This window comes from Trichosurus vulpecula, chromosome 4 (genome assembly GCF_011100635.1).
Source record: "Trichosurus vulpecula isolate mTriVul1 chromosome 4, mTriVul1.pri, whole genome shotgun sequence".
Classification (NCBI taxonomy): domain Eukaryota; kingdom Metazoa; phylum Chordata; class Mammalia; order Diprotodontia; family Phalangeridae; genus Trichosurus; species Trichosurus vulpecula.
Genome location: NC_050576.1, coordinates 194,311,796 through 194,335,399, shown reverse-complemented (window position 1 = coordinate 194,335,399; position 23,604 = coordinate 194,311,796). Strand labels below are relative to the sequence as shown.

The 23,604-nt window shown below is 39.0% G+C and overlaps 1 protein-coding gene across 4 annotated transcripts in view; it reads left to right on the top strand.

Moving 5' to 3' along the window:
- Positions 1-23,604, top strand: part of CDC27 (cell division cycle 27) — a 98,785-nt gene that overhangs the window by 9,868 nt on the left and 65,313 nt on the right. For all 4 annotated transcript variants that reach the window (XM_036754870.1, XM_036754869.1, XM_036754871.1 and 1 more), the window contains exon 2: positions 22,134-22,209. In XM_036754870.1, coding sequence (XP_036610765.1) covers positions 22,134-22,209 — 76 coding nt within the window. The remainder of the gene's footprint in view (positions 1-22,133; positions 22,210-23,604) is intronic.

The following is a 23,604-nucleotide window of genomic DNA, read 5'->3' as shown; positions in this document are numbered from 1 at the left end:
TAGGACTCATTTTCAGTCTAGGTTTTCTTCCACTGTCATTCAGTTAACAAGCATATCTAGTGAGGGCCTTTTATATGCTAGGAACTTGGTAAGTGCAGCATTTGGAAACAAAGGCAAAAATGAAAGTCTCTTAAACTGTCATGGAACTTATATTCTACTGGGGGACACATCTTCTACACATATAAGCACATACAAAATAAATACAAAGTGATTTAATTGGGGAGAAGTGCTAGTAGCTCAGGAGAGAGGAGTTACGAAAGGCCTCCTGAAAGGTGGCTCTTAAGCTAAATTTTGAAGACAAGAGGTTCTTAGAGGTAGGGATGAGAGAGGAAGTACATCCTAGGCACTGGAGTAGGAGGAGGCAGGAGTGGCCTATACAAAAGCATGGACAGAGAAGATGAAGGTCTTCTTTGAAGAATAGTAAGAAGGCCAATTTAGTTAGGCCATAGAGTGTGTGATGGAGAATGATATGTAATAAAGCTGGAAAAGTAAGTTAGAGCTATGTTGTGGAAGGGCTTTAAATGCTCACCAGACAAATTTGTATTGATTTTAAAGGAAATTGGAAGCCCCAATTAATTTAGCAGGGGAATAACTTGGTCAGACCTATACCAAAGGAATATCAATCCAACTCCATATCAATATGGAAGATGGTCTGGAAAGGGGAAAGACCTGAGGCAGGCAGGAACATAAGTTGTGTCTATTTCAGTAGTCCAGATAAGATGTGATAAGGGCTTAAAATAGAGTGGTAGCTGTATGTCGGCAGAAAAAGTTATAGATATGAAAGGTGTTACAGAAGTAGAATTGGAAACACTTGAAACCTAATTGAATATATGAGGTGAGGGAGAGTAAGGAGTTTAGGATAATGCCACTTTGAACCTGGGTAACTTAGAGGGTTGGTGGCATGCTTGACAAAAGTAGGGAAGTTTTAAAGACCAGAGTGGGAAAAGATAATTTTACTGAAGAGGAGCTTGAGGAGGCAGTTGGTGAGCTCAGAAGGTAGACATCTAGAAGTTATCTGCATGGTGATGATAATTAAATCCATGGGAGCTGATGTAATCACTGTATGAGAGAATGTAGAGAAAGGAGGGAAGGCTTAGTGTAGAGCCTTGGGAGCTGCCCACACTTGGGGAGCATAATATAGATGATGATCCAGCAGAGTAGACTGAGAAGGAACAGTCATTCAGGTAGGAGGAAAACCAAGAGAACAATGTCATGAAATCCCAGAGAGAAGGGAGTATCCTAAGAAGACAGGGTATTCATCAAGAAGGATGAGGAATGAGAAAAGAGCAACAGAGTTTGAGATCATTAAGAGGTTTCATTTGAGAAATGAGTTTGGAAACCAGATTGCAAAGGGTTGAGAAGTGAGTGAGTGAGTGAGTGGAGAGGAAATGGAGGCAATAAGAGCAGTCAGCATTTTCCAGGAATTTGAGAATCAGGGAAAGATATAGGGGAAGCTTGTTTGTTTGTTTTTTTGAGAATGGGTGAGACAAGAGGCCTTTCCATTAAGATCAGGGGTAAAGCAAGGATACGTGTTATTACTACTACTTGACATGGTCGTAGACCTACTACTAGACATACTAGACATATTAGCTGTAGCAATAAGACAAGACAGAGAAATTGAGAGAATAGGCATAGTCAAAGAGAAAACAAAATCACTTTTTACAGATGAAATGATGGTACCATTTGGGAACCCTAAAGAGTCCGTTAAAAATCAATTGAAATAGTAACTCAGGCAAAGTTGTAGTCTGCATAAATCATCAGCATTCTGATAAATAATCAACAAAACCCAATAAGAAGAGCTAGAAAGAGGATTTCCATTCAAGATAACTACAGAAACTATAAAATGCTGGAGAGTATATTTCCAAGATTCACCTACAGACTGTATGTGTCTAACTATAAAACATTCTGCAGAAATAAATAATTGAAAAAATATTATTCATGGGTAGAGTTGATGTAATAAAAACAAAAATACTACCTAAATTAATTTACTTGCTTATCGTTATGCCAAACTCCCATAAGTATATTTTATAGACCTAGAAAAAAATAATAAAAATTTATGTGGAGGAACAAAAGGTCAGGAATCTCAAAGGTAATGATGAAAAAAGTGGGAAGGAATGGAGTCTATCAGTACCAAGCCCCAAAATGTACTTCAGAGCCACAACCATTAAATCAATTTGGTACCAGTTTAAAAAAAAAAAAGATTGATCAGTAGAATAGATTTTGCAGCGAACATTGGCGTAATGTTTGATAAACCCAAAGATTCCAGTTCCTAAGGGAAGGACTTACTATTTAACAAAAAAGAATGGGAAAACTGGATAGCAATCTGGTAGAAATCCTGTTCAGGCCATCATTTTCATATACCAAGCATAATTCCAAATGGATACGTGACCTGCATAGAAAAAGGTCACATCATAAACAAATTTGAGGAGAAAGGAAGAAATTACCCTTCGGATCTATGCATAGTGGAAGGAATAGTTCGTGACTAAATAACTGATAGAGAAGATCACACAAAATAAAATGGACAATTTTGATTATTTAAATTTTAAAAGTTTTTGCACTTTTTTTTTGAGGGGTGAAGGCAGGGTAATTGGGGTTAAGTGACTTGCCCAAGGCCATACAGCTAGTAAGTGTGTCAAGCTCTGAAGCTGAATTGAACTCAGGTCCTCCTGATTCCAGGATCAGTGCTCTACTCACTGCGCCACCTAGCTGCCCCAAGCTTTTGCACTTTTAAACAGATCTTTAATCTGATTCAAAAATTAGAAGGGGAATAGTTAACTGGGAAAAAAATTCTTTGCAAAAAATGTTTTCTGATAAAGATCGACTATCCAAGATATATAAGCAGCTGATTTAAATGTATACAAGTAAAAGCCATTCCTCAATAGATAAATGGTCAAAAGATATGAAAAGGCAGTTTTCAGAGAAAGAAATCCAGGCTATCAATAATTAAATGAAAAAAATGCTCCACATTACAGATAACGAGAAGTACAAATTAAAGCAACATTGACGTTCCATTTTACAACTGTCTTGTTTTACATCTGGTTGTAAAAGATTATAAGAAAATGACAAATGTTGAGGGGTTGTGGCAAAACAGGTACACTAATTTGTAGAGGGGACCCAGTTAGTTTGTTTGAGTGATTAGCACTCTTTAAAACCAGTACCGTTGGGAGTAACCCATGCTTAACTTGCATAAGATCTCAATAGCTGTAGGACAAGCAGTCAAGATAATCAAAGTTAAGACTCCTTAACACTGAACTGGTTAACAATAAGGTTAAGATGAGGAAGAAATGGGAAGGAGAAGAGAAAAAGCAAAAAGTGAAGGCAGGAGTGGAGAAAAATCAGATTGGTTTGGGAGGGTAGGAGACTTGGATATCATCTTGAAGACAAAGAGGAGGAATAAGGCATCGGGAGAGATGGAATGATAGATTATGGTTAGATAAAGTAATTTCAGATTTGTTAATGATAGAAATAGAAAACTTGTGTGAGATCAAGGGTGTGACCATCCTTTTGTGTGACTGGTGAAGTGAAAGAATAGATCATGAGCAATGAGGAGATTGAGAAAGTAGGAAGCCAAGATGATTGAGGAAACATCAAACATATATGTTGAAGTCTTCTAATATAAGATCATGGTGTGGTTTGAAGAAGAGGACTGTATTCTAGGTACTGAATTCTTTGAGAATAACTGCAGTGATTTCTCTGGGTTTTTATGACACAACTCTTACCAGTTCGCCTCCTATTTGTCTAATCATTCTTTCTCTTTTGCTGGTTCATCATCCAAACTCCAAGTGGGGTCATGAAGAGTTGGACATGACTGAAATGACTGAACAAAAACATCCATATCAGAGCCATTCCTCAAAGTTCTGTTTTAGACCCTCTTCTTTAATCTTTTCCTTCTACATTATTTCTCTTGGCAATCCCATTAGCTCCCATGGTTTTAATTATCATTCTATATAGATGACTAGATCTAGATCTATATATCTAGCCCTTGGCACTCCCCTGAGCTTCATTCTTACAAAACCAGTTACCTATTGGATATGTCAGAATGGATGGAGGCAGCTTACTCAACATGTTCAAAACTAAACTTCTTATCTTTTCCTCCAAAACCAAACCTCCTCTTCCAAATCTATTTCTGTTAAAGACACCACCATCTTTCCAGTCTCCTAGATCCTTAATCTTGGCATTATGTTTGACTCCTTTCTCTCTCTCATCACACACATCTAGTTGCAAAATCTTGCCGTTTCTGCCCTCACCACATCTCTTGCATCTTGACTTGACCCCTTTTCTCCACTAACATGGCTACCAACTTAGTTCAAGCCCTCATCACCTCTCACCTAGATTATTGCCATAGCTTCCTAATTGGTTTCTCTGACTCAAGTCTCTGCCCATTCCAGTCCTTCCTACACACTGCCACCAAATTAATTTTCCTGAAGCACAAATCTGACCATATGATTCCTACTCATTCCACTCCATTGGCTTCCTGTTGTGTCTAGGATAAAATATAAACTTTTCTGCTTAGTTTTTAAAGCCATACAAAACTTGGCCCAACCTATTCTTTCCACCCTCGTTGGACATTACTTTCCTCCCACACTTTGCAATTCAATTCAATTTTTAAAAACCATTTATTAAGCATCTACTATGTCCCAGGCACTATGTTAAGTGCTCAGGATACAAACAAGAAAAAGGCAGCTCCTGCCCCCAAGGAACTTACAGTCTAATGGGGGGAGGAGGAATAATACACAAAAGGAAGCTGAAGAGGGGATAAGGGAAAGGCTACTCCATGGAGTTGAAACTAAGCAGAGCTGCTGATGAAAAATGAAGGATTACCAACGATTTAACCAAGGTAGCATTTTCTCTGTTCCTCATGCACATGTCACTATTCCCCATCTCCGTGCCTTTGCACAGGTTATCCCATAAGCCTGGGATTCAATCTTTCCTTATCTCTAACTCATGAAGAACCTCTTTTCTTTTAAGACAACCCAAACTTCATCTTCCGTATAAAGCCTTTCCTGAACCCCCCAACTGCTAATGCCTTCCTTGCAAAACTAATTTGCATTTAATTATTTTGTATATCTTTGTACTTATTCAATTTATATTTATGTGTTATATATATTTATATGTACTTGTCTTTATATATTTTTATATGTACTCGTCTCCTCCATTAAAACATGTGAGTAAGGGTTGTTTGTGCTTAAGGGTTGTTTTGTTCTTTGTACTTTTGTTCCCAACCTGTTACAAAATAGACACTTAATAAATACTTGTTGGTTGATTTTTATGGTTCCCTTTACTATTCTTTGCCTTAGTTTCTTTATCTGTAAAATAAAGAGGGGCATACTTGGTGAATTCTTAGATCCGTTTGAGTCATTTCTTCATCTTTATTTTCTCCTTAGTGAGGAGCATAGTATAGTGTCTTTCAGTAGCAGACCCTAAATACGTTGTTACTGTGTTACAATGAGTTGCAGTCCTAAAATTCTATGTGTATGAATAAGTTGTGGGTTATTTGCTCTCAAGTATTAGTATTAAAGGAATTCAGAAGGAAAGCTTATAGGGGGCTGAGAGTGGGCATGGGTAAGGTGATTGGTATATATAATCTAAATTGGACACAGTTGAGAAAAACTTAGTCTAGTTGTGTTTGTTATTATTATTATGTCATATCATACTGTCCATAATACAAATATTATATCAAATAGTTAAGAGTTGTACGCATTTGAATATCCCTGCCATAGCAGTTTATTAATAGTGCATTTTAGCTTGTTTAACTGATACTTAATTTGACTTGTTTCATAGTTACATTTGGTAACATTGAGGTGAATTGAAAACTTGTTTCACTGTAGCTTTTGTAACTAAAATTTTTTTTCTGATATAAATAATAACTTTTTAATCTTTATTTAACAGTTTTACCAGTGGGACTAAGGAAGGCCCATGGATGTCATTGGGTGCCACTTAGAGGTCTTGGTTATAGGCAAGGAAGAGGAAAAACTGAAAAGGAAGAAACTGAATTTAGGAAGAACTGAAAAGGAAGTTAATCATCTCTCCCATAGCTTTTTTATAGTACCTTTCTCATGTGCTTATGTAATCTTCTGTTAGACGAGGCCTGCATAACTTGCGACCTACCAAAGGATTTCAGCGGCCTGTGAAAAATGTAGAGGAAAACATCCTTTGTACGTAGAGGAAATTCTTTGGCATGCTGCAAGCAAGCAACCCACGGGCCTCAAGTTTTGCAGGCTTGTGTTAGATTGATGTGGAATCTGTTTCCCTCGTATCCATTTTCTGGGGTATGAGTACCATGAAGGCTAGTGTCATGTTTTATCAAAACTTTGTTTCTCCCTCAGCACTTAGCACAGTGCTTTGTAATCAGAAGGTGCTTGATGATGCTGTTGTTTTTTAAGTTAAATTGATATTATTTGAGCACCTAACTTGAACAAGATGCTGTACTAGCTACTATGGGGAAGACAAGAATGGATAAGAAACCATTTCTGGGTCCCAAGGAGTGTGTAAGTGAGGAAATTAAACATAGCCCTGATGTGGCAGAGTGCCAGTGGTACATAGGGACAGGAAAGATTAACTTTAGGTGAGGTAATTGGGCACAACTTCAAGGTCCAGCACTCAAATGCTGTCTATTCTATGGTAGATAGATATGGTTTCCACTGGTGGAGATGGGAGGAAGAGAAAATTCTCATCCAGAGGCATAGCAAGAATAAAGGTTTGGAGGTAGAGAAGAACAGGGAATGGCAGATAAAACAGTTTGGCCTCAAGTGTAGGGTGTGTATATTGTACTGTTGGGAGGTTAAGGCAAGAAAGAGAGGCTGTGACATGGCCCAGATTTGTAGAGATAAGATAGATGTTTACATGTTATTACTCTGGAGCTGGGATGTTATTTCACAGGGAGTGGAGAGCCATCGAAAGTCTTGGAGCAAGAGATTGAGTGTATATATAGTCTTCTTTATGTTTGCTTCTCTTGTATTGCCTAATTCCAAGTCTGTATCTAATAGATGGTGAATAAATATTCACTGAATGACACACGGCATGGATCTTAGGAAGATGATACCGTTCCTGCAGTTGCTATAGCCATAGTTACTGAAGACTCAGGAAAGAAAGTTCTTGCCACTAGAGTCCTTGGCACTTGTCAGATATGTTTATCAGTAGAAATGGCATTAGAGAAGAGGCATTAACATCTGCTTTGCCGTTGCACCCTAAGGACATTGAGATCTTTCCATCTATCTGACTTGCACCTGAAACTTTCTATATGTGATGTCTCTCCAGGTAGAATGTGAGTTCCTTGAGAGCAAGAATTGTCTTTTCTATTTGTGGTCACAGTGATTTGCATATAGTAAGTGCTTAGTAAGTATTTTGCTCATTTATTTATTTCTGCATTATTATTTGGGACACAATGATCAAGAAAAAAAAGAGACAGGAACTTAAGATCCAGTCACAGGATCACTTAGACAAGCACATGCTCATCTGCCATGTCCGTGTATCTTCTTAGGAATAGCACAGCCAAAATCCAGACCTTCCAGGACAAAGTAAAAATAGTGAAAGCAACCAGAAAGAGGGAGTTCAAGTAGTGCGTGCCCCTCTCAGATAACTTTCCATCTAATATGGATATATCTTATGTGTACCTAATTACTTACATGTTGTCTCCTCCCATCAGGTGGCATGCTCTTCAAGGGTAGGAACTTTTTGTCTTTCTTTGAATATTGTGTGCTTAGCTTAGGCCATCTCCAGTCATCCTGATCTATATCTTGCCACTGGCCCGAGGAGAAAGTAATGCTGGTGACTTTGCACAGCCCTCCCTCACTTAAATCTGACTCACTTGCATGTCATGGCATCACTTCCCTGATGTCGTGGTCCTCTTTGAGAACGAAAGACAAACAACAGCAATAGCTTAGCTCGGTGCCTGGCATGTTGTAAGCCCTATATAAATGCTTGTTGACCAACCAAGGAGTCACTGTCATTTGTAGTTATCACTATAAATGAGAGGAAAGTTTGCAATATGCTGTTTCCCAAAGGCAAAATATAAAGGCTTATTTAACAGAGGTCTGGTGCTTGCACAGAATACCTTTGATGGCATCTCCTTATTTGGAGGCACTAAGGAGCCTGCTTCTGGGAGAGAGTGATGACACAGCATGCGTGTGTGCTTCCAGTCCACTAAACACATGGCAATCTGTGGCCTCTTTGATTGACTTCATTTGTGGAAATGGAATAACATACCTTGCAAAATTTAGTATAATACTACAGAGAATAAAGTAGATCTTTGATGGAATAGAGGACTTTCAAACATTCTTAATGAAAAGACCAGAGCTGAATGGAAATATTGAAATGCAAACACAAGAAGAAAGAAAAGCTAGAAAGAGATATATTTGAGCAATTGGAAAGGGCTAAACAATGACTAAATACTTATATTCTACTAGGAAAACAAGAGACCCTCCAGAATCCTAATGACTTTTTAGTGTCACAGAAAGACTTTTAAAAATAAGGGAAACGGGAACTGTGGCTGATAAAACTGTGTTGGGTAAAATCTGAAATAACCTGAGGAAACAAAAGTTTGAGTTTCCGAGTGTATTAATTTATTAAGCAGTGCATGCCAATTGCATAACAAATTGGGACCAGGCCTCCTTGGCTTGGCACTGGACGCTGAATACAGGGGGAGACTGATTTTTATGCATTAAAAGAAGAAAAAAAACAAGATATAAGCCAGAATACAATATTAGGTAATCTGATTTCTAATTGGAGGAAAGATTAGGGACTTTCAAAGTTAGGAAGGGGAGAACAAACAGGTGAAATTACCTGAAGTTAGGGAAAAAAAAAAAGATGTTCCCCTCTCCCAAGTGTCTGCAATGAAAGGAATAAAGAAACAGTAGCTGATTGACCAGTATGGGGCCAATTTTCAGATAAGACATATGAGTTGCTTGAGATGTATAATTGTGAGAAAACTCTTTGGATCTGACTGGGTCAGCATAACCTAGGTCCTTAGTTGAGGATGGGTGGTCTAGCTTCCCAGCCATGCAGAACTAGGTTCAAACAGTGCAATAGTTTTCTCTCACTTGCCACAATTTAATAAAGTTTTCTCACAAGACAGAAATTGGACTAGCTAGCCCCATAATTGAATAGAAAGGGAACTGAGCTACGTCCAGAATTGAGTCAGAAGATGGAGTCAGTGTGGTTCACTCAGTTCCCGCAATTTTCTCAATTCTCTGATAACTAGGGATAATTTTGTTCTTTTTTGATGGTCTTGGATGAAAAATCCATTAAGGAAGAAATAAGGAAATAAGGGGCAAAACACTATCTCACGAGAAGAATATATAAAGTTGGACAAAGGGGTAGGGGGAACAGGTATCTTATGAACCTCCTTCTTGTCTGAATTGGATAGAGTAGGAAGAGATGCGACATTTAAACTCATTATATTCTTAAAGGATAAGAAAGTAGCAACCTGGTTTCTCTGTCCAAATAATCCTCAGTCTACCCTGCTGGTTCTTTATTCATGTCATGCCCACTAACTGTATATGTCCCTCAAGGTTCTATCTTGGGCCCCTTTCTCTTTTCATCCTAAACTGTTTCACTTGGTGATCTCATCATCTCCTATAAGTTTAATTATCATCTCTGCTGATGATTCTCAGTTCTCTGTGTCTAGCCCTAGTCTTTGTTCTGAGCTATAGTCACGCATCTCCAGTTGTCTCTCGGACATCTCAAAATGGATGTCCTATGTGCATCTCACACTCACCACATCCAAAACAAAACTAATTATTCCCACCTTTCCTTTTCCCTCTCCTTTTCAGAACTTCCCTATTCCTGTTAAAGGTACCTCCACTCTCACTCATCCTACATATCCAATTTGTTGCCAAATCTTGTGCTTTCTACCTTCATAAACATCTCTCCTATATTTTCCCTTCTCTCATATAGCTATAACCCTAGTTCAGACCCTCATTACCTCTTGCTTAGATTAACGCCTTCTTACTGGTCTCCCTGCTTCAAGTCTGTCCTTATTCCATTCCATTTTTCTCTCTGCTGCCATGGAGATTTTTCCAAATTATAGATATGACCATGTCACCATCTTGCTCAGTGAGTTTCAGTGATTCCCTGTTAACTCTAGTATCAAATATAAAATTTCTCTGACTGTATATAACTTGTCCTATCCCCTTCCTGTCTTTCCAGCTTTCTTATACTTTATTCCCCTCCATGCAATCCTATAATCCAGCTACACTGGTCTGCTTACAGTTCCTCAAACAATACATTTTATCACCTATCTCTGTCACTTTTCATTGACTGTCCCCTATGCCTGGAATGAACCTCTCATCTCCAACTCTTAATTTTCCCAGCTTCTTCCAAGACTTAACTCAAATCCCATCTTTTGTAGGAGGTATACCCTCCAAGCTGCTCATACCTTCCCCTTTCAGATTACCTCCATCTATTTTGTATATACCTCATATGTACCTAGTTATGTACATAATCTCCCCATCAGTGCCTGACACACAGGAAGCATCTAATTAGTGTTTGTTGACTAAGTCAGCTGTGTATAGCATCTTTGCAAAGTCAAAAATTGACTTATCTGCTAGGATCTCATAAACAAATGCAAAATAATAGATATTAAAGACATGCTTTACTGACACAATGCAATGAAAATTTTAATAAATAAAGGGCTTTTGAGGAAAAGATTCAGTCCTTTTTATGTTGTATTATATTTTTATTTTGTTAAGCATTTTCCAATTTTTTTACATTCATTTTTCAAACTTTCATTTCCAAATTCTCTCCTGCCCTCTCCCACCTATGAAGTCATGCAAACCATATTTGCCATGTTGCCAAGAACAACAATAAAAAGCAAGGAAAATAAAGGTGGAAAGTGCTACAATATGCACTCTGAAGTGGATAGCATTTTTCATTATGTGTCCTTTGAAATTGTCAATGGCTCTGAACCAATTCTAGAACTGCAGAACCCACAAAATAGCAGAGGGAAGCAGGGCTCCAGCCCAGGACAGCCTGGATGTTGCTGGGTGAGGTCTTTGCACACGGAGCTGGGAGCGGAGGGGAGCGGAGCAGAGCCCAGTTTGGGCGGTGCGGACCAACCAGACCAGGAGTCGGGCGGAGCGTGCCCTAGCACCCTGAATCAGTGAGCTGCAGCAGTTACCAGACTTCTCAACCCACAAACACCAAAGACAACAGAGAAGGTTAGTGGGAAAAGCTGCTGGGGACAGAGTGAAAAAAGGCGTTCATGGTTTGGCCACCGCCCTGGGGGACAGCGGAGGTGGGGCAGCTACAGAATTACAGCTGCAATTGCTTCTGGCCCTAGGCCCACCTGGTGGGAGGAATTAAGTGGCAGATCAGAGCAGGAGTGCAGAGCCTGGTGAAGATCTAAGTCCAGTCCGAGTTGGGGGTTCTTGGGGAAGGAGGAGTGCTGGTGTGGCAGAGCTGGCACCTCCCCCCAAGCTTGGAACATAGTTCTCTTCACTCTACAAGCAGTCATACCCCACTGAAAAACTCAAGGGTCAAGTAAGTTGGTTGGGAAAATGTCCAGGGAGTGAAAACACACCCAGATTCAGTCTCAGACTTCAGAATCTTTCTTTGGTGACAAAGAAGGCCAAAACATACAGCCAGAAGAAGTCAACAAAATCAAAGAGCCTACAACAAAAGCCTCCAAGAAAAACATGAACTGGTCCCAGGCCATGGAAGAGCTCAAAAAGGATTTGGAAAAACAATTTAGAGAAGTAGAGGAAAAGTTGGGAAGAGAAATGAGAAGCATGCGAGAAAACCATGAAAAACAAGTCAATGACTTGCTAAAGGAGACCCAAAAAAATACTGAAAAATATACTGAAGAAAACAACACCTTAAAAAACAGACTAACTCAAATGGCAAAAGAGCTCCAAAAAGCCAATGAGGAGAAGAATGCCTTGAAAGGCAGAATTAGCCAAATGGAAAAGGAGGTCCAAAAGACCACTGAAGAAAATACTACCTTAAAAATTAGATTGGAGCAATTGGAAGCTAGTGACTTTATGAGAAATCAAGATTTTATAAAACAGAACCAAAGGAATGAAAAAATAGAAGACAATGTGAAATATCTCCTTGGAAAAACCACTGACCTGGAAAATAGATCCAGGAGAGATAATTTTATACCTGAAAGCCATGATCAAAAAAAGAGCCTAGATACCATCTTTCAAGAAATTATCAAGGAGAACTGCCCTGATATTCTAGAGCCACAGGGCAAAATAGAAATTGAAAGAATCCATCGATCGCCTCCTCAAATAGATCCCAAAAAGAAATCTCCTAGGAATATTGTCGCCAAATTTCAGAGCTCCCAGTTCAATGAGAAAATACTACAAGCAGCCAGAAAGAAACAATTTGAGTATTGTGGAAACACAATCAATAACCAAAGATCTAGCAGCTTCTACATGAAGAGATGGAAGGGCTTGGAATACAGTATTCCAGAGGTCAATGGAGCTAGGATTAAAACCAAGAATCACCTACCCAGCAAAACTATCTGCTCCAAAGCAAAATATGGATTTTCAAGCTTTCTCAGTGAAAAGACCAGAACTGAATAGAAAATTTGACTTTCAAACACAAGAATCAAGAGAAGCATAAAAAGGTAATCAAGAAAAAGAACAAGAAAAAGAAATTGCAAGGGACTTACTAAAGTTGAACTGTTTTGTTTACATTCCTACATGGAAAGATGATGTGTATGATTCATGAGACCTCAGTATTAGGGTAGCTGAAGGGAATATGCAGATATATATCTATATATATGTATGTTTATGTATATGTATGTATATGTGTGTGTATGTATGTATATATGTATGTGTGTGTATATATATATATATATATATAGAGAGAGAGAGAGAGAGAGAGAGAGAGAGAGAGAGAGAGAGAGAGATTGAGTGGGCACAGTGAGTTGAAGATGAAGGGAAGATATCTAAAAGAAATAAAATCAAATTAAGGGATGAGAGAGGAATATATTGAGAGAGGGAGAAAGGGAGAGATAGAATGGGGTAAATTATCTTGCATAAAAGTGGCAAATAAAAGCAGTTCTGTAGGAAAAGAAGAGAAGGCAGGTGAGGGGGAATGAGTGAATCTTGCTCTCAATCAGATTTGACCTGAGGAGGGAATACCATACATACTCAATTGGGTATCATATCCCACGGGAAAGAAGGAGGAAGAAGATAAAAAGGGGGGGGGGATGGTAGAAGGGAGGGCAGATGGGGGTGGAGGTAATCAAAAACAAACACTTTCAAAAGGGGACAGGGTCAAGGGAGAAAATTCAATAAAGGGGGATAGGTTAGGAAGGAGCAAAATATAGATAGTCTTTCACAACATGAGTATTATGGAAGGGTTATACATAATGATATGCATGTGGCATATGTTGAATTGCTTGACTTCTTAGGGAGGGTGGGTGGGAAGGGAAGAGGGGAGAGAATTTTGAACTCAAAGTTTTAAAAACAGATGTTCAAAAACAAACAAAAAGTTTTTGCATGCAACTAGAAAATAAGATACACAGGCAATGGGACGTAGAAATTTATCTTGCCCTACAAGAAAGGAAGGGAAAAGGGGATTGTAGGGGAGTGGGGTGACAGAAGGGAGGGCTGACTGGGGAACAGGGTAACCAGAATATACCCTATCTTGGAGTGGGGGGGAGGGTAGAAATGGGGAGAAAATTTGTAATTCAAACTCTTGTGAAAATCAATGCTGAAAACTAAATATATTAAATTAAAAAAAAGAAAAAGAAAATGCACACAGTAGGGAGATAGTAGAGTACTTTGAGGAATGACAAAGAGACCAGAGAATGAGTTTAGTTTTGGATATCTATGGGATGTCCAGTTTGAGTTGTCCAACCAGCAGTCAAAGATGCATGTCTAGAGATTAGGAGAGATGTTAGGGCTGGATAAATAAATCAGATAATCATCAGCAGAGAGACTGAAGATAAGTAAAGGGGACAGTGCGATAGAAAAGACAGATAAAATGTGATCCCTTGTGCACATTGAGGAGCCAGCCTGATCGAGGAGAAGGGCCACCTCTTCAGTGTGAGACTGGGCTTAAAGAGTAGTAGAGTAAAGTAGAGGTAGAGTGGTAGACGACATCTGAGTGATGTGAAGTGAGGAGAGAATAAAAGGCAACTCTTAGCTGTGAAGTAGGAGGCAGAGATCTCAGCTGAAAGGGGAGGGAGAGCCATGGGAGGGCCCAAAGAGGGGTGCAAAGGTTTGGGAAAGTCTCTGTGATGACTGGGATGGTGAATCAGCTAGTGCAGAAGGTCTTGCTACAGTGTGGGCCCAACTGAGATTATGTGACATACATTTGTAGTGGAGCCAGTCAGCACAGTGTCTGGAGTTTCTCCTGCAGTTTCCAAATAGGGATAAAGGCAGTCCCCTGCCCAGTGAGAAGCTTACTTTCTAATAGCCTAATGTAGATAAGGGGTATGCAGCAATTCTGTCGTACCTCATCTGCATCCTGGCTTTATGCTCTCCTCTGGCCAATCTCGTTTAATAAAAGAGTCAGTTCTTATATCACCTGGAGTGAAAGAATTCCTGTCTTGAGTTCTCCACTATTTCTTAATTTACCATTGCTCACAAAGCCTGATACACCTAAGTATCAAGCTTTGATAAACCCAGTCAAAGAATTCAGTCTCCCCAAATTCTGGTAATTTGGGAGACTAACTTTTCTGCTCTGTGGGGGCAAGTGTGTGTGTGTGTGTGTGTGTGTGTGTGTGTGTGTGTTTTCTTAAAGTTTTTACCACGTTATCAAATAGGTGATTGCTACTATCTTCCAGTTGTCTATAGACTCTGTTTCATAAGAGTACTGTGCCAAAAAGCCAAGCGTCTCCCAATTTCCCTCCTGACTTTTTTATTTTTGCTATTAAATCTCTGTCTTTGGGACTTAATGCTGTGGCACCAAGCAAAGGAATGGCTGTTTTATAACATCTATTTTGATGTTATTGTTAATAACTAACAGTAACTTTACTTGAAAACTGCATCACAAGCAGTACTTAATTAACTAGGGATGGGTTGTAAGTTGTTAGTTGAAACTCGGGATGCATTTTCTCATGAAAACAATGTGTAGTAAACTATGGTTAGGTTCCTAGACCAGCTCATAAAAGCCTATCTTACCATAATGTACCTGAAAGGTAGGCAGCTTAATGTAGTGGAAAAAGGACTAGAATAGAAGATAGAATACTAATTTCACTCTTGCCAGTGAGTAAGCAATTGGAAGACCTTGGGTGAGGTATTTAGCATTGTGGCCCATGGTTTGGGATTAGTAAAATGAGGGGGTTGGACTAAATAATCAAAGGCCATTTTCCAGCTTTAATGGTTTATGAATAATAACCATTTCAACTTCCTTAACCACCATTTTATAACTGGCAAAATTTGTTCTGAGTAACTTAAAAGTCTAAAACATATTTCCTGGCTCCCTAGCACTATAGTTCTTACTCCTCAACCTCAAAGATAAGAGAGAGGGACAGAGAGACCTGCATGGCCAGAGAGTTTGGCTAGTTGCTTCTGAGTGTCTAATAGTTTTTAAATCCTCCAGTTGCATAAGAGAAGGTTTCTTCTGCTGTACTAGGGGATCAGTTTCTGAGTATTCCTTGGTAAGGGAACAAAAGGCAATTGTTGGGGAGGAAGGAGAGTAGGAGCTGGGAGTTTGGATTCATATTCGCCCATTGCCTGTATAGGTCATTTATATGAAAAATTTCTCTTGAAATCTATAAGCACACCCTAAGAGATGAATAGAACCATTTGAAGCAAGCAGCATTCTTCACTCTAACCCATTTCCCCTAACCCTATGTATACTTACAGGCCTAGTTTTGTCTTTTATTACCTCTTCCTCTGGTCACCTACTCCCAGAGAGAAGTAGGTTTAAAAATTTTGCATGGGCATTAAGTTTAAGTTTTAGGTTTTAGGGGTACAAAAATGATAGTGTTTCAATTCTGCTTTGAAAATTTGCCTTTTAAGGCAAAGTGCAAGTGCAGGGCTACATCTTTACGTGGTAGAATAAGACAGAGTTGTTTAAAGAAATGAATCTCTCCCCAGAACTCTATCCTCATTAAAAAGATAAGCTTTTTATGGGGAAAAGGAAGTTTCACAAGTGTTAGTTTAATGAGTGACTAAAGTTTGGGTGTATGCAAACTGGTAACCATTTGCTGAGGAGGATGGCAAGCAGAATGCAGTGGAGGTTATTTAGAGAGCCTATGAATTGGAATGATTCTGTGCGCATTTAGTAATCCCATACTGTATGCTAGGGAAGGTGTTGCAAAAAGTACAAAGATAAATTGGACAGGATTCCTGCCTTAAAGGAGTATACCATTTATCAGGGAAAATAGATGGATTCTGTTCAGTTTGGCAGACATAAAGTGCCCACTATGTAAAAGTCACTATTGAGTGTTGGAGATACAGTGGTGCAACATAAATTTTATTAGGTACCTACAGTGCTTAAGGCCTATTGAGAAATGTTTGAGGTAAATAAAATGTGATGACTTCACAGGGAAGATATATACAAATATATATCTATATCTATACTAAGAAATGTTTAAAAAATCAAGAAATAGGGAAATAGGGAAGTGGAGAATTCTGAGGCCGTGAGAGTCTGATGGCTCAGCCTCTGGGAAAGTTTATCCTGAAACTTTTCATTCTTTCTTCTGGTTCTGGTTTAAAGATTTGCTCAGTAAGAATAGGGTCACTGTGACCTGCTTTCCTTTACTGTAAAAGTACTGTAGAAGAATGGAAAGGGTCTCCTCCTCGCCTTATGCTATTCTCCTTTAGATTTATAGATGTCACCTCAGTTGTAATCATTAACTAAGGGAATGGGAAATGAAGTTTCTGTGCCTCAATTTCCCAGTTCTTTGTCTAGCTTTTGTGCTCAGATTGTAGGCCCGCATCCCAACCAAAGGTGAGAAGGGTCAGAGGTGGGCAGGAATTCTCTTGTGTTAGGTATAATTATTGGTGCTTTGCCCTTTGTAAAGTGCCTCCCTTGCTAGATCTGTTCTGGCAGAGGATGCCCTATTCTCAAGAATTGAATAAAATTTATTTCTGTTCCCACCCTGAGATGGCTCCTTATTATAAATTTAATTGGTGAGGGTCTTTCATCCCACACAAGAAAATAAAGATGAAAAACAACACAGTTTTTGTCCTCAAGAAATTTATAATCCAGCGCTGGGGATACAACATGTACACAAATAATATGTGATAAAGGCAAGGTAAGGAGTGCATTGGAAGTGGAGATAGGCATCAGGGACACTTGATGGAAGAGACACCTCCAAGCTGGTCCTTGAAGAAAGGGAAGAATTTCAACTGGTCGACATAGAAAAAGTTATGTGGTTTAGGCACTGGAAACAACATTACAGATTCAAGACCAGCAAATGATCAAATTTGGTTGGAAGATAGAATATATAAAGGGGATTATTATGGGAAAGAGAGGTTAGAAAGGTTAGCTTGAATCAGATTGTGGAAAACTTAAATATCAGGCTAAAGAATTAGGTTTTATTCTATAAGTAATTGGGAGCTGCTGAAAGGGTTTTGATCAGAGCTGTGACATCAAACCTATGTATTAAAAAGATTGTTTTAGCAGTTATGTAGGAAATGGATTCTACTAGAGATAGTAATACCAGTTGTTAGTCTCTTGTAATAGTACAAGGCAGATATGATCAGGGACTGAATTAGAATGTTGATAATGAAACTGGAGAAGAGGAATGAGTGTAAGAGATTGGAAAGGTAGAATCAAGAGGATGTGGTCACTCCTTGGATGTGGGGGTGTAAAGGAGAGGAAGGAGCCATAGATGACTGAGAATTCAGTTCTGGATGACAGTAGGAAAGTTGGAAAAAATGGCATGTTTATGAGGTAAAATGTTTTTCCATGTTAATTTTCAGATGTCTGCAGAACATACAAGTAAAGACTCTCCAGTCCTAATTGCTTTTTGGCCACTCCTACCTAAATGTTCTATAGGCATTTCAAATACAACATGTTCAAAACATAACTCCTGTCTGCTTCCAATCTTCCCCTCTTCTAAACTTTCCTATTTCTATGAAGAGTACCACCATCCTTCTAAATGCTCAGGTTTGCAGTATCAGTGTCATCCTTAATACTTCATTAATTTCTATCTCTATAGCATCTTATAATTATATCTTATAATTTCTATCTCTATAGCATCTCTTTCATCCATCCTCTTTTGTCTGCTTACATGGCAACCACTTTAATTCAAGTTTTCTCATCTCTTTCCTGGATTATTGCAGTAGCCTCCCTACTTGCAGTAGTCTTTCTAGCTCCCTGCTCCAATCCATCATTTAAACAACTACCTGCATCATTTTCTTAAAGCTTAGGTCTGACCTCATCACTCAATAAACTCTAGTGGCTCCCCTTTACCTCTAGGATCAGGTATAAACTCTTTTGTTTGTTTTTTAAAGCTCTTCATAACCTGACCTCATCCAGTCTCTCCAGGTGCTACACATTACAATACCGCCATATTGGCCTTTTTGCTATTCCTGACACACAACATTCTATCTTCCATCTCTGCTTTTACACTGGTCATCCACCATGGCTGAAAAGTTATCTTACCTTACTTCCTTCTCTTCGAATTCCTGATTTCCTTCAAAACTTCAACTAAAGTGCTGCTATCTTCTGCATGAGGCCTTTCCTGGTGCCTCCCAGCTGTTAGTGCCTTCCTTTCCAAGGTTACCTTGTATATATTTTATATAAAATTATACACACATTGTCTCTCAAGTTGTTGAAATGTGAATCCTTTGAGGGCAAGAATTGTTTGATTTTTGTTTTGTCTTCATATCCCCAGTGCCCACCCCAGCTCTTGACACGTAGATGGATAATACATGTTTTTTGATTGACTAAAGTTTTCTAGGAAGCAATTAGTAAAGTAGGCAATGATTTAGGAGAAGCAGGGAAGGGAATAAACATTTATATAGTGCCTACTATATGCTAGGGCCTATGCTAAGCACTTTTTACAAATACCTCATTTGGTACTCTCAACAACCCTTTGAGACTATAATAATATGCTATTATTATCCTCATTTTTACAGTTTCCTTGAGGAAATGGAGGCAGACAGACCTTAAGTGGGTCACACAGCTAGTAAATGTCTGAGGTTGTATTTGAACTTGGGCCTTCCTGACTCCCAAGCACAGTGCTCTATCCATTGTACCAACGTCTCTGACGTATTTGAAAAAGCACTGGACTTGGAGCCAGGTGACTTGGGTTCTAATCCCTACTCTGATATTTATAATGTGTGACCTTGAGCAAACCTTTTTACCTTTCAGGGCTTCTGTAAAAAGTGAAGGATTGGATTAGAAAATTTGTAAAAGTCCTTTTTCAACTCTAAAAGCAAAAGTGGCCAACTTGGTGTTCTCTATCCTCTGCTTAGACTTTTTTCTCATTTAAAGTTTCTTGATCTCAGGAGAGATTGGGTAATCACCTGAAAGAGAGGTAATAAGAATTCAGATCAATTCAATAAATGACCAACTATGATTCCAGGGATCTAATTATAATACATGCTAGCCACCTCCTGATTGAGAGGGGATGGATCCAGGATGCAAAATAAAATACATTTTGGACATGACCAGTGTACAAATTTGTTTTGCTATACTAGGCATATTTGTTGCAAGAATTTTGTTTTTGTTTTCAATGGGTGAGATGGAAGGAACAGAAACTTAATTGGTTTTTAATTGAAAAAAAAATTCACATCCAAATGTAATAGACATAATAACTGAAGCTTTGAAATTGGTTGAAGAAAAGTCTAGAGATGGCTGAGGACAAATCCTTGAGAGATACCCACTTTGGGGCATAAGGAGGAAGAATCAATGAAGGACAGTTTAGAATAGAACCAAAGGGAGCATGTTTTGGAATCTGAGAGACCAAAGAATATCAAGAAGAGAAAGGGAGGAATCAGTAGTCTCATGCCATAGGAAAAGGTCAGAGAGATTGAGGGCTGAGAAAAGACCATTAGATGTGGCAATTTAAAAGTCCTAATTGAAACTACAAAGTAATATTCTAGAATTTGTGTTTACATCAGCATTGGTACACCTTTCACTGAAGTAGTTTATAACTCATAATTATCAACTTCGTAGATAGTGTCTTCAAGATTTGTGTATCTGAAAAGCTTATCACCCTATTGTCAATGTAGTAGTGAGCCTCTCTGAACTTAGCAGGACCGGTCTTCCGATAACAGATAATATGGTCTATCCTTGGACCTATTCTTAAAGCTTTTCTAGCATAGGATTCAATCAGTCAATAAACATTAAACACTTGCTATGTGCCTGGCACTGTGCTAAGTGCTGGCGATACAAAAAAGAGGCAAAAGACAGTTCCTGCCCTCAAGTAGCTCACAATCCAATGAAGGAGACAACATACAAACAAATATATACAAAGCAAGCTTTATACAGTATGAATAGGAATTAACAGAGGGAAGGCACTGGAACTAAGAGGAGTTAGGGATGGCTTCCTTTAGAAAGTGGGATTTTAGTTGGGACTTAAAGGAAGCCAGGGAGGTCAGTAATAGGAGCAGAGAAAAAGAGAGCTTTCCAGGCATGGGGTACAGTCAGAGAAAATTCATGGAACTGAGAGATGTAGTGTCTTGTTCATGGAACAGCCAGAAGGCTAATATCACTGTATTGAAGAGTACATGCTGAGGAGAAAGGTATAAGAAGACTTGAAAGGTAGGAAAAGGGTTAGGTTATGAAGGACTCTGAATACCAAAAAGCATTTTGTATTTGCTCCTGGAGGCAATAGGGAGCTACTGGAGTTTATTGAGTAGAGGAATCATATAACCAGACCTCTACTTTAGGAAAATAACTTTAGTAGCTGAATGGTGAGTGGACTGGAGTGGGGAGAAACTTGAGGCGGGCAGACCCATCAGCAGGCTGTTGCAATAATCAAGCTGTGAGGTGATAAGAGCTTGCACTAGATTGGTGGCAGTGTCAAAAAGAAGGGAGCGTTTTAGAGAGATGCTGCAAAGGTGAAATCAACAGTCCTTGGCAACCAGCTTGGATGTGGGGGGTGAGAGATAGTGTTGGATCCAGGATTATTCCTGTATTGTTAACCTGAGGGACTGGATGATATTTCCCTCTACAATAATAGGGAGGGGAGGAGGGCAGGAGGGTTTAGAGGGAAAGATAATGAGTTTTGTTTTTGACATATTAAATTTGTCACTGTATATCCTGTTCAAGATGCCTGAAAGGCAGTTGGAGAAGTGAGGTTGGAGGTCAGCAGAGAGATTGGGGCAGGAAAGGTAGTAAAATCCACAGGAACTGATGAGATTGCCCAGTGAAGTGACATAAAATAAACCAATCAGCCTGCCAGATGACAAAGGGAACTGTAGAAATCTGGTTCCTGTGTTAAGACTGAGACAAGCTGAATGGAACGAATAATATAGGTACCTATATATCTGCTCAATATATAATTTTTACTCAAATTTCCTCATAAATTAAGTTCATTATTTTAAATGGTCTGACAATGAATTTATGGATAACCATGAAGAAGGGAAAGGACTAGAGACAACTAAAGACAAGTAGGTGTAACTCTCAGTGTTCCTTTAATCCTTTGGTGGTAGCATTGAGCTGCAGTAGTGAATGTGATAGAGCCTTCTTTTTGGTATTATTACCCTGTTGAGTTTCATCACAGTATTTGGTTTATTGTAGGTACTGGCTGGGTTTGGAAAAAGTCAGGAGGTAGAATAACGATGAAATTGGAACCTTCTCACTGGTCTTATTTGTTTAGTAGGCTTCTTCCTTCCCAACTTTCCTCCAGATCTGAATTGGTTTGAAAAAGTGTGGAGTTGAGCATTTTTTTGTGCTTAATAAGCAACTGAGTCAAACAAGTGACTTTGGGGAACCAGAATCGAGGAGTTGCCTTGTTTGTAGTTTTTAATCTTTAATGAGAAAACTTTGTTGCTAAAATACAAATGCTTACTGATAGTATTGGCATTGAGCTTATCCCCACATTAATCAATCACTTTAAAGTGACCCAAGTTCCCAAAACAATTTTAGCTAAGGCATCAATTTTGCTAGGCAGCCAAATATTGCCATTGCTTGAATTGTGGGTGCTAATTTGAAATGTTCAATTCAACCTTTAACTACTGTGTTAGGTGTAGGCACTGTGGAAATAAATAAGCTCTTTGAAATATGCACAAACCATTCAAGATCTCAGAGGTCTTTTTTTCTCTCTGCAGGCTGCTATATGGCAAGCACTAAACCACTATGCTTTCCGAGATGCAGTTTTCCTTGCAGAAAGACTGTATGCTGAAGGTATGTGACCCATTTGTTTTAAATTTGCTCTTTAATATTATTTGCAGTTTCAGGCTCTCTTCTTGTCTTTACTAGTGGGAATCAGAAGAAATGTTTATGGCAGAAATCTTAAAGCTCAATTTATAGACAAGGGTTTTGTTGCTTTTTGTTTTATAGATAGTTTTAGTTTTAGAAGACAAACTATAAGTGTACATGGATTTTATTAGATGGCCACTTACCACTGTCAGATTTTGTGGTGGCAGGAATTTGCTTTTGAGAGAAATGCTAAGGGAATTAAGATTCTTCCTCCGTTTAATTGGCTTCTCTGGCATATGCCAGGGGAGATTTACATCCAACAGAGATCTTGAGTCTTAGGGACCTTACTAGAGAGTTTATGCTTCCCAGGATTAAGGCATGGGGAGTTCACTCCTTGAAAAAGGTATCACTATTGGGAATGAAGCCATTGCTGAGTGGGTTCCCAGTCATTAGGGACAAAAGCACCAAATATCTACTGATTTAGGGGAGAGGCCACAATGCCTTGCCCACCTCTACCTGCCAACTGTATTCCCAGCTTCCCAATGTATAGAGTGATGACCTGTGGACACTGACACTATCATTTTCGTATTGACCTGATTATTTCCTTTATCCTGTGGCTGACAAACTTGTACCTCTTGCTACCCTTGGCCTTGTGATTCACAGTCACTCTCTATGGTAAAAATCGTCTTCCCATTTTATGTCTCATCCATATCCACCACAGCATTATGGCTCTATAGCCATATCTTCCTCTGTCTTCTCATTTCATTGTGCCTACACTCTATTATTAACTCTCCTTTACTCTGGATTCCAGGAGGTAGCTTGATGGCTTAGTGGATAGAGCACCCGGCCTGGAGTCAGGAAGACTTGAGTTCAAATGTGACCTTAGACACTTACTAGCTGTGTGACCCTGGGCAAGTCACTTAACCTCCATTTGCCTTAATCCACTGGAGAAGGAAATGGCAAAGTGTTCCAATGCCTTGGAAAGTATGGTCCCCGGGGTCACAAAGAGTCAGACACAACTTGAACAACAACAACCATGGATCCCAACCATATATCACCCCCAATATCTGCCTTCTCTGTTCCTGTTTCTTTGCTGCTGAACAGTTAAGGAATTATGTCCACCCCAGATTTCAATTTAGCTGAGATGTTACTGCTGCATGGCAATCCTTTTCTTCCTCATTTGAGTCTCTATTGCCCTGGCCTTGTTGGCTCTTTCAGATTTCCTCTTCTTTTCTCAAGGCTTCTACATAGTCTCTTGCCTTTCTCTTTAGGAGCAAATCACATTAATTCCTATTTCAAAGAAAAAATATAGACTCTTTTTTCTTGAACTCCTTCCCACCCCGCTATTCTATGCTTGAAAACTGTTGTATCTTTTCACTG